This window comes from Ruditapes philippinarum, unplaced genomic scaffold (assembly GCF_026571515.1).
Source record: "Ruditapes philippinarum isolate M1 unplaced genomic scaffold, ASM2657151v2 ctg802_1_1_1_1, whole genome shotgun sequence".
NCBI classification, from domain to species: domain Eukaryota; kingdom Metazoa; phylum Mollusca; class Bivalvia; order Venerida; family Veneridae; genus Ruditapes; species Ruditapes philippinarum.
This window is the reverse complement of record NW_026866781.1, coordinates 67,639-80,384: the sequence shown is the minus strand read 5'-3', so window position 1 is coordinate 80,384 and position 12,746 is coordinate 67,639. Positions and strand designations below refer to the sequence as shown.

General features: G+C 31.5%; 1 protein-coding gene across 8 annotated transcripts in view; it reads right to left on the bottom strand.

The window, feature by feature from the left end:
• LOC132733706 (PH and SEC7 domain-containing protein-like) overlaps positions 1-12,746 on the bottom strand; it is a 79,836-nt gene that overhangs the window by 23,718 nt on the left and 43,372 nt on the right. For 2 of the 8 annotated variants that reach the window (XM_060720377.1, XM_060720379.1), the window contains exon 12: positions 4,504-7,191. The exons of 1 other annotated variant lie outside the window; for it this stretch is intronic. In XM_060720377.1, coding sequence (XP_060576360.1) covers positions 6,984-7,191 — 208 coding nt within the window. In that variant the 3' untranslated portion in view covers positions 4,504-6,983. Of the gene's footprint in view, positions 1-4,503; positions 7,192-8,943; positions 11,945-12,746 lie in introns of those variants that run through there. 5 more of the 8 variants (XM_060720381.1, XR_009626200.1, XM_060720382.1 and 2 more) reach the window with 5 other exon arrangements.

The window sequence follows — 12,746 nt, the reverse complement described above, 5'->3', positions numbered from 1 at the left end:
ACCGTCAATGGTTATGAGACATGGGTAAATTTTTATGAGCCAAGGCAAGATATAGGGTACCAAACACGCAAAAAGGCCATGTGTAACCAAGCAATTCCATGAGTGTCAGAAAGGTCTTGTATGTCATTATCTTTGCCAACCAAGGTTCTGCTATACAAATTGCTGTGCTGTGAATGGCAAGGTTTACAGAGGGACTGTTTTTAAAAAACTGTGGAAATACTTCTACAAAAGAAGGCCAGGGATGGGTCTGCATGGTGTCCGACTGTTGTATGACAATGCTTCTTGCCCCATGATGGCCATTATACATGTTCCTCACATTCTTGAAAGCAGAAAAAGTTGTTGAGCTTCCTGACACCCTCAATTTTCACCAGACCTTGGCCCTGTGATTTTTTCTTTTACACACTGAAAAAGTACCTTGATGGAAAGAAATATTGGTCAGCCAAATTCCAGTGTCTCTAAGGTAAACCTTAACACGATCAAAATAATAACAAAATAAGACTTAAATGTATTTTCGTACAAGACTTAGGGGCAGGGCCAATATTGAACCAAGGGGCATGATTAATACCAGTTTTGTAGAGGCCAACAAAGCATTGCTGCTTATTAAAACTAGAAATTGTCACAAGTGCCGAATACTCCCAACACGTGTTTGTCAGAAAACATGCTTTTTAGTTAATAATTTTGCACATATTGAGAATGCAGTAGTTTGTAGATTTCTTTTCAAACGTTTTATTGAATTATTTGTCCTACATAAACAAGATGAATTAAAGTTTGGATTTGAAGTTTTCACGACTTCTTTTCAGGGTAATACGTTCTTTCTCCCTCAGATTTCTGTACTCTACTCAGCGAGATCTATATACCTACATAGTTTCATGTTGATAACTTTCATAGTTCTCAAGTTATGTCCTGGACAAAGTTCAAGGTGAAAAATGAACAAAAGGCAATAACTCCAAAATTAGGGTAGTGAGGCTGCACTTCTACTCAGTGATATCTATCTACCTACAAAGTTTCAAGTTGATTCCTTTTATATTTTGGTAATTTTGTTATAGAAACTTGCCATAAATGGGTACATGGAAGTGTTCAATTATGGAAAAAAGAAAAATAATGAAGACTTTGTGATAAATAGTTTTCAAGATAATGAGATATTTAAGGCCCCTGTGACCTAGAACTTTGAACTAGTGACCCAAAATCAATAGGGGTCATCTAATAGGTATTACCAATCAATATTAGAAATATGAAGACTTTGTGATAAATAGTTTTCAAGATAATAAGCGGAAACCAAACTAACATTCAAGAACCCTGTGAACTTTACCTTTGACCTACTCACCCCAAAATCAATAGGTTCGCTTACTTGTGATATAAAATCTTCAAGATAATATGCTGAAACCATTATGACACTTAAGGCCCCTGTGACCTTGACCTTTGATCTAGTGACCCCAAAAGCAATACAGATCATCTGTTGGTTATGACCCATTACTTTGTGAAATATGAAGACCTGTGATTATTATCTTTCAAGATAATGAGCTAAAACCATTCCCTGTGACTTTGACCTAGTGACCCCAAAATCATTAGGGGTCATCTACTAGTTATGACCAATCAATATGTGAAATATTAGATCTTGTGATAAATAGTAACCAAGAAAATAAGCAGAAATCATATTACTTTGCAAGGCCCCTGTGACCTTGACCTTTGACCTAGTGACCCCAAAATCAATAGGGGTCATCTACTAATTTTGACCAATCAATATGTGAAATATGAAGACTTTGCGATGAACTGTAACCAAGATAATGAGCAGACACCATTCTGACATTTAAGGTCCCTGTGACCTTTGACCTTGTGACCCCAAAATCAATAGGGGTCATCTACTAGTTATGACCAATCACTATGTGAAATATGAAGACTTTGTGATAAATGGTAACCAAGATAATAAGCGGAAATCATATTACTATTCAAGGACCCTGTGATCTTGACCTTTAACCTAATGACCCCAAAATCAATAGGGGTCATCTACCACTTATGAGCAATCAATATGTGAAATATGAAGACTGTGATTAATACTTTTAAAGATAATCAGCGGAAACCATTCTGACATTTAAGGCCCCTGTGACCTTGATCTTTGACCTAGTGACCCCAAAATCAATAGGGGTTAACTATTAGTTATGGCCCATAACTATGTGAAATATGAAGACTACGATGAATACTTTTCAATTTAATCAGCAGAAACCATTTTGACATTTAAGGCCCATGCGACCTTGACCTTTGAGCTAGTGACCCCAAGAGCAATAGGGGTCATCTACTAGTTATGACCAATCACTATGGTAAATATGAAGACTTTGTAATGAATACTTTTCAAGATAATCAGCGGAAACCATTTTCACATTTAAGGCCCCTGTGACCTTGACCTTTGACTTAGTGACCCCAAAATCAATAGGGGTCATCTTTTAGTTATGGCCAATCACTATGTGAAATATGAAGACTTTGTGATGAATACTTTTCAAGATAATCAGCGGAAACAATTTTGAACTTTAAGGCCCCTGTGACCTTTGACCTAGCGACCCCAAAATCAATAGGGGTCATCTACTCTTTATGGTTAATCACTATGAGAAATATGAAGACTTTGCGACAAATAGTTTTCAAGATAATCAGCGGAAACCATGTGGTCTACCGACGGACAGACTGACGGACCGACAGACAGACAGACCGACATAAGCAAAACAATATACCCCATCTTCTTCGAAGGGGGGCATAAAAATGAACAAAGGGCAATAACTCCAAAATTTTGGATGAGAGGGTTATATTTCTTATTCACTGCAATTGTACTCCGTAAGATTGTATACCTTTAGAGTTTTAAGTTGATACCTTTTGTAGCTGGACAAAGTTCAAAGTGTAAAAAATGAAGAAAGGGCAATAACTCCAAAATTACCAAAGGTGGAGTTATGGTTCTTTTATGGTGCATTTCTACTCAATGATATCTATCTACCTACAAAGTTTCTTGTTAACACCCCTTATGGTTTAGAGTTAAGTCTCGGACAAAGTTCAGTGTAAAAATAAACAAAGGGCAATAACTCCAAAAATAAGGCAAGGCAGAGCTACGGTTCTTTTGCATTACATTTCTATTCAATGAGATCTACCGACCTACAAAGTTTCTTGTTAATACCCCTTGTCATTTTAGAGTGACAAAGTTCAAAGTGTAAAATAAACTAAGGGCAATAACTCCAAAATAAGGGAAGGCAGAGTTACTGTTCTTTTGCACTGCACTTCTACTCAATGAGATCTATCTATCTAAAAAGTTTCTTGTCAATACCCCTTGTTGTTTTAGAGTTATGTCCTGGACAAAGTTCATAGTGTAAAAATAAACAAAGGGCAATTACTCCAAATTTAGGCAAGAGTTACAATCCTTTTGCACTGCACTTCTACTCAATGAGATCTATCTACCTTCAAAGTTTCATGTTAATACCCCTTGTGATTTTAGAGTGACAAAGTTCAAAGTGTAAAATAAAGAAAGGGCAATAACTCCAAAATTAGGCAAGGCAGAGTTAAAGTTCTTTTGCATTGCACTTCTACTCAATAATACCCCTTTTAGTTTTACTTTCGTTATTTTGGAAAATACATTTAAGTTTCATTATGTAAAACTACAATGTCTAGGACTCAAATACATGTATTTAACATGTAGCATTGCCTTATTGACCTTAACAAAACTGGTATGAATTATGCCCCTGGGTTCAATTTTAGCCATGTCCCAGGGGTCACTTGATTTATTTAGACTTATAGAGGAAAAACACATCTGATATTTTGCATGTAACATCACTTTGTGAACCACAACATAATTGGTATTCATCATGCTCCTTGGGTCATTATTGGCCCAGCTCCGGAGCTCACTTATATAATAATGTTTTGAATAGGAAAACACGTTTAAGTATTATTTTGTGAAACTACAATACTTAGATATTTATTATACCCCTGACAAACAAAGTTTTAGGGGGTATACTGGAGACAGCCAGTCAGTCAATCTGTTGCAGATTTCTTGTCCAGGACATAATTCTGAAACTACAAGAGATATCAACTTTAATTTTGATAGATATCATTGAGTAGGAGTGCAGTGCAAAAGAACTTTAAATCTGCCTTGCCTAATTTTTGGAGTTATTGCCCTTTGTTTATTTTTACACTTTGAACTTTGTCTGGGAAACTCTGAAACCACAAGGGGTAACAAGAAACTTTGTAGGTTGATAGATCTCATTGAGTAGAGTGCAATGCAAGAGAACCGTTACTCCGCCTTGCCTGAAATCATGCAAAGTTGCAATTAAAGAAAAGTTTTAGCCTGAGAATTCAACTATAATATGCCAATAATGCAGGCACTGAAAGTGTTTATAATCACCATTTTCTTTCCTTCAAAATGGCAAGGAAAGATTAATTTTGTATTCAGTCATAAACTAACGGTAAGCATGCTTTAACTTTATAATGTTACTGTTTCACTTGGGAGAAATATCAGTAAACAAACAAAAAACGTAAAAATATTGTTTTTATTTCAACATCTATCACATGTTATTTATGACAAATATTAAATTCACATTATATAATATACTTTTAGTGACATATCAGTTTTATTAATGAACATACAAGTTAAAATGAATACATGTTTGTATATCTTTTTTTATTATCTACAAATAAAACATCCTGGAGAAATGAGACACTGGTTACAATACAGCAAAACTCCAAACATTTGGCACAACAAAATATAGGACATATATGTATATACATTATGGTTAATTGATGTATACTTCAAATACTATAGAGAATGACTATTTTGTTACATTTATTAATAATCTCTTACCACACTAAATATCTTAAATGGACTTGTCTATCTTTCAATCTGGATAAAACCATTGATAAATCTTTACAGAAATTTTTAAAATAAGTTTTAAATGAATAGCGAATAATGCAGACGATGAGCAGATGGCAGCCAGCAAAGGTACATGATGAGCTTGCAGGTAACAGGTTCCCTCCACATACAACACCTGGGCTTGCTACACTTTATCACTTTGTCATGATACTCTATTTGTAATACAGTGGCTTCATGGATGGTGTATCACCTTGGTTACGAAGGACTTTTAACATTCAAAACATTATCAATATATAAAACAAATATCAATTTACAAAACTGTCATTTACACACACAATAAAAAATATAAAATACTAGCAATGTCATTATTCTGGAAATTTTTGCTGTTTTGGTTTGTTTTTTGTTGTTTTTTTTGTGTAAAAAATAACTAAACTCTTGTAATCAAATAACAAGTTGCCATTTATAAGTCTATTTTACTGATAGCAGTAACAATTAAAGTAAACATTAAAATCTCAATACTTTGGCTCCATCAAACACACCAGATTTTAACCTGTCAATATGAAAACTTATACCCTTGGACAGAAACATTTGAGAATTATAAAAAAATATGTAATCTCTTTCTAAACTGGTAAAAGTATGACACTGTCCAATGATGACAAAATTACTCATTTCATTTTTGTGATGGTTTATATGATTATATTATAAAAGAATGATTTCTGCAATGTCTTTATTCACCTCTAACATATTCCAACTTGATTTCTGCTTGTATTTCAAGATAAAGTATCTTAACTTACTCTGTGTACACATCTGCCGGTCTCTCTATCTCTAATATTTTTACAGATAGGTGAGTTCGCAGGTTACATTATAAGAATCTTATACTAACCACAGCTACAGGCTGGACTATAATAGTTTACGGGTAACTGATTCATAAGGCTATATACCCAACTTCCACTGAACAGTTGTCACATTCACATATTCTCATCTATGTCAATAGCTAGTATCCTTTGTCTTGCATTTTACATATCATTTTGCTCGAAATCAAGTAAAGAAAACTAGAATTTTCATTTGGCACTATTTTCTAACAGTAGTTAATAATTTCATTTATGACATAATCATATACACAGGATCGATTCAGATGAAATCTGAAGTCATTTAAAACATGTAGGATGTGTGAAATTACATTTTTCAGCACCACTGCAAACATAAGCAAATCCAGACTGATATGCTAGAAAATTATGTAAATACTTATCAAAGTGATACTGACTGATATATAAGACACAGAATAGTTCAATGTACCTTTAGATCTGTCATGGTACAAGACTATTGTACTACTAGCAGCCTCAGTTTATCATTATGATATGAAAATCCCTCATATTAGTAGTGGACTGTTCCAAAATTAATGTAGAAAAAGGTCATGTACACACACATTAAGTATTGTATAGGTTAAACAGACAGTTACCATAATGATTTACAGATAGTATAAAATTTCAATGTCCCTGGCAGGATCAGACAGCAGTTCGAGGCAAGAGAAGCATGATAAAATTGTAGCTCAATTTCATAAAGTACTGATGTTTGATTTACAAAAATTAACCCTTAACCTGGTAAAATTCTTAAATGGACTTGTCCAGCATCTATTTGTGGAACTGTTAATGGTGGTAAAGGCCGATCACTTTCTGTTCCAGCAGGGCGAAGGTTACCATACCATACCATATATGGACATTTTACACTTTAGTACAAGAGTATATAACTTTTTAATTGGTATCTTAGTGCAGCTGTTGTTAGTGGTTAAACTATAAATATTCTTATTTATTAAATATCTAGATACATGTATTTTATATCAAGTACTATTTATATAACATAACATATGAATGATCAGCCAAAATTAATAAATACACGAATCCTAAGTGACCACCCATAAATTAAATTGCTTTCCAATTACGTTATGTACTCTCACTAGATCAACATACAATGCTATATCTTATACTTATTTCAGCTGTTTTTACGCTGATAGAAGGTTTTGCTTATAAGTTCATTACAAAATCTATCCAAATAATACTGTTACACCAATGTTAGATACACCTCCTCTTAACTGTTCTAATACATTAACTCAGTCCTAGTTTCCTACATGTATTAGCTACACAAGGGGTTACAACTTTGTATCTTCTGATTTAGAATTAACAAGTTCACCATATTCATTGTATGTAGTTTGATCACTGTTTAATGATGGCAAGTTGTCTTCTTCCATTTGTTCTCTTGTCTTAATATCAGAATCTGTATATAAAGCTGGTGATTGGTTTGTATGGAAGACTTGATTAGACCTGTCACCCGATGTACAGCTCTCACATGGGCTCTCTCTGAAGTGATAAAAAAAATGAGGATCTTTACAAAAAAAGAAAAAAATGCTTTAAGTTACTTACAGACAGGGAAATTTCAAGAACCAATTCATTAAATATTTAAATATAGAAAATATATCAAACTACCACCAAAATATTTTAATGAAATATAATATTTTAAAAATGTTTTTTATCCAGTTATCAATAATGAGAACATATAATTATATAGTTTGTTAAAACACACATATTTATATTGAAGGTAGGAGAGAGTGAGTTTCCATACATCAGGTTACAGGTATCTCATATATGATCACATGCTAGGTTAACATATATACACATACACATACGTCTGTCCACGTCCATGCACACAGATGATTACTTTAATAACGTCATCATATTAACACTGCGTGAAGGTCAGGTTTATTGAGAGGATAATTTAGAGGGTTGTATATGGGAAGTCATGCAGTCACAAAATGATATATTCAGTTTATATCAATAAATATTACACTTTGCACCCATGTTAGTACATACAGTGAAAAACAAAAAATAAACAACAATATAGACAAATAAGAATAAAATAAACAATAAATCATACATTTATTGAAGTAAATAAAATAGGATCATTCTGACAAAATAATTTACCATTTATTATTTTCCCTTTTGAAGTAAACCATTCTGTTCTTGCTCCCATTCCTAAAATACTTCCTTTAATTTGTTACTTTTTGTTACATGGAACAGAAATATGGTCAAAAAGTATATGTATTTATAATACGTTATTTCAGTAACATTAATTTCTCTCTATGCTGCCTTTTTAGTTAAATTTCAAGCAGTTTTTGATGTAAGATTTTGTATTTGCCTTCATAGAAACAGATTACTAATCATAACCAAAATAGAGGGAAATTTCATGAAAAGCAATTTAATTAACACCAAACAATGTCTTTCTTTTCCTTCTATACTTCATGCTAATTCTGAGGCTGACAAAGCAGTCAAACATTTTTCCCAATAAACTATTTTATGTTATAAAATGTTTCAGACAAGTATAATGTATATAGATGTACTTCTATATTGCACTTGAAATTTTTAATGTTAGTACGTACATTAGTGTGTAAGATAAAAGGTGGAGAAAGATAAAACAAAAGCCCAGTTTTTAAACATACATATATTTCATGGATAAGTACAAATATCATCAATCATAATTTGTGTTCTGGACAAAAATATCATTGCACATCAGAAAGCAGGACTATATACAGCTTACACTGTTGTCTCAACAAAATAAAATCCTCCTCATATTATCTTTACATAATCTTACATTAACAAACATGAAGATTCTATAATAATGCCAGTTTATATTAATTATCATGTAAAATGAGGAAATAACAACAAAATAATTCTTTGCTATACGAAAAAGAAGTAATAAACATTAACAGCAAAATCTATATTCATTAAAACTAATGTTTAACTTTAAAATTAATTCTAGATGGCGTAATAAAATCATCTGTACACTGGATCTTCTGGTAAATAAAAATGAACATAATTTTCTCAGTCAATTTCAACCATGATTGATTTACTAAAGATTAAAAAAAACATCATATTAGTGTAAAATCATCATATGAGCCGCGTCATGACAAAACCAACATAGTGTGTTTGCGACCAGCATGGATCCAGACCAGCCTGCGCATCCACGCAGTCTGATCAGGATCCATGCTGTTCGCTATTAGTTTCTCTACTTGTAGTAACGTTTGTAAGCAAACAGCATGATCCTGATCCTGATCTGGTCTGGATCCATGCTGGTCGCAAACGAACTATGTTGGTTTTGTCATGGCGCGGCTCATATGTTTAGACTGCAATTTAAAGGAAATATGAGACAACCTGTTAAAATGTCAGTAAGTGAAAGACGAGATCCGAAGAAAATATTACAAATTTAACGGCTGATAAATATTAAACTTTCAGTAAAATGAGTGTTACATTGCAAAAGGAACAATACACGTCTGTGTCAGAGACAAGAAAAAGATTTTAACAAAATTAACATAGCATAGTGAATTATCATCAAAATAAGCAAGCAAATAAATTGAACAAGATGCTTAAAAAAAATCTCATATTCAAACATAGTCTGACCTTCCTGTTGCGAGGCTACAGCCATTTTAGCAATTAAAAACTATTTAATATATTAAGTCTCACTTAAGATTTCTCCAAAATATATTTCTAGCCAACAATTGAATAAATGCATCAACACTCCAATTTTTCCTCTTGCTAACTTAATAACGAGACAGGTGTCCATATACCTAATGAATAATAGAATTACCATTAAAATAAACCCTATATATTCTTGTTTAACTGCACTAACCTATCATTAAAGCAACAAAAATTCATTCACAATGGTATATTACTGAACATAGGAAAAATCATAATTACTTTTCATTAGAAAAAATATCAGTCAGCACATACAGTTTGATATAGAAGCTCAAGTGCTAGTATGATAAATATATGGGATTTCAACAAACATGATATCACTTATATACATGTACTGTATATCATGTATGTTAAATGCAACTTCAAATAAGAAGTTAATATTCCAGTTTTATAATAAATATATCAAAAAGTCTATATAACAGACATCTTATTTAGTGAAATACATGTACTTAATAAATTCCTTTAATTGACAGCACATGTGGTAATAAATAAATCAGCAAGCTACAATAAAAACATAAAATTTTAAACAAGGTTTTAATGTCAATTTTTTAAATGCATCTTTGTCATTGGTCAATTTCAAACTCAACCTTGAAATTAACCAATCGCATGATTGTTATTTATAAACTTTTTATATCATAGTTAAGATCAGAAAATAGATATTTATTAGCTACAAACTGATGGAAGCAAATACTTGTAAACCTATAAAGTGACTCTTAGTGCTGCACATTGCTCCTTCAATATGACAAAACAAACATGAAGCAAATTCCGAGACAAATCTTGGCTAATGATATCTTGTGTACCCTATTTACAAATCAATATAAATACAAACAAATCTTTGGTTCACAAACCGTTTAAATTATTTACTGTGTATAAAAATAATAAACAACATATACATGGTTAACTTAATAACAACATTAAAATAAAGATAATTTCTATATCTTGCACTATGTATAAATAATAACACTGTTTAATATATTTATTCTAGTTTACATTCATTACCTATATAACAAATACAGAAATTTAACACTTTTTTCAACAGGTTATCAATGAAAATTTCCCTGAAAAGACAAATTTCTTAAATATGCCGATTGTTAAACAAAGTTCCTTCAAACAATGGAAGCCATAGGGAACTTTCTACTGAATTCTCAATTCAATTGTCAAATTCAAATCATAATCAACACTTTACAAATTGAATGCACAAGCCTTCAAGAAAACTGCAGATTTTAACTGAATATAAAATTCATATTCTTTATTTATAAAAAAGGCTAAAACAATGAAAATTTTTTAATAACATTTTTGACATTCTTTAAACACATGCAATGATAAAAACATAAGATTTGACAGGTAAAGATCTGTAAACTCACACTGCAAAAAAATAACTTATAAACATGCTTTTGTCAAAATGCTTACTATACAAGTATTTGGGTTCAAGAGAAAATAATCAATCAAATAAATTATAACAGAAATAGTTAATAAACATGAACAAGATTTTTCTTTCTATTGAAAAATGTTTAAATTTTATTTGATTTATTGACACCCAAATACTTTCCTATAGTACCAATAAGTTTTGAAATCCACACATGGAATAACCAGAAAATTGTATAAAGGACATCCAATCACAGCAGAGGTTACAAATCTTACCACTTTAAATGTAACAACGTTGTTCATTGGTCACACTAATGTACTCAATGTGTCAAATGTAGGGTAACACTCAATCCTGTGAGGTGACCTGTTAGTACAGAGTCCAGTATTATATCAAATATATCATCTAGAATGTTATATATCAGTGAATAAAGAAAAATTAATATTGTATCTGTGACTCATTGCTGGAGACAATTTTATGGATATTTTTATTGAAGTTTTAAAGAACAAGATGTCTTGGGAAACAATCACTAAGGGTCATCTATTGGCCATTGCATTTGCAATGGAACTATCAAGCTTACACTCCTAAGATCATTCACTTAAATAGAAAATGAAATCATTACATTCATTATTACAGAAAAGTTTACATACATGTACTTTTAACTTAAACTGCATAATTTTCTTTAACAAAGTACATGTGTAAAATGTTTTACAGAATTTTCTTCAGAAAGTAATTAATTTTAAACTAATATGGCATTTTAGTATACATGTATATTATGTACTATAAATAAATGCAGTGTAAAAATCTTGAATAAAGAAATCCAGTGTCTTTACTTTTATATGTTAATCAGACAAACAAGTCAAACAGTAAAATTGAAGTTTGGGAAAAAGGTTTGCTGGAAGTCTTACATTTCTCCAACATGCTTAAATATAACATACCATATCAAATAAAAGTTTCAACTGTATATCAATTAATGTTTTAAACTCTTGAACAGAATGTGCCCTATGAAATATTCTGCCTACAAAAATAATTTTCTAACAACAATGATTGTCTTAAGGACAATATAAAGGTAAGTTCAATTTTAAACTGTCAACAATTTGCCGAGATATCAAAAGCGACTACAACATTGTATATAAGACTTGGAGAAATTATAACAGTTCCAGCTTCACTATATATCTTAGCAATACCATATTCACAGCTTATATTGTAACCTTAGAATTGCTGAAAATAAAACAGAAATCAAATGTTGAAGTTTCTAACACTGATATAATCATATACATGTTATAACATTTAAATACTGTGTCTGTAAGCAATAATTATAAATGTGTCCTTATGCCTCCACTTCATGTGTCTGCCACAGTGGCACATTTACATTCTTATGTATATTTCATAAAAGTAAAGTGCTTTATCATAAGTAAGTATTATAACAAATCTATGACTGAGAGAATTCTAGAAATTGAATAGACAAGGACTTTACATATAAGTTACCTTGATAAAATAACCTCACAATCACTAAGGGTCATCTATTGGCCATTGACTATGTAACTATCAAGTTTAACAAACCTTGCCTTATTTTTCTCATATTATTGATTGAACAAGAATGTTACACTACATTTCATTGTGAACTTGACCTATGACCTCAAAATCACAAGGTCACCTTCTGTCCATAGGCAATGTCCCTACCAAGTTTCAAAACCTATGAGGCTTATATTATTATCTTGAAATTTAATTATCAGACAAGGATTTTACACAGTGTCATTATGACCTTTGACATTATGACCTAAAATTGCTAGAGATCATCTAATGGCCATAGGCAATGTCCCTACAAAGTTACATAAACCACAGGCTACAACTTCTCAAAAATGTTACCCTGTAAAATAGATAATTTATAATATATCTAAACAAAATTTTAAACAGCTTTTTGAAAGTTTATATTATTGATGTATTAGTTTTTCCTCACAACATAATTATTGTGACCAAGTCCACACATCATGTATTACTGCCATCAAAATGTAACAGTCAA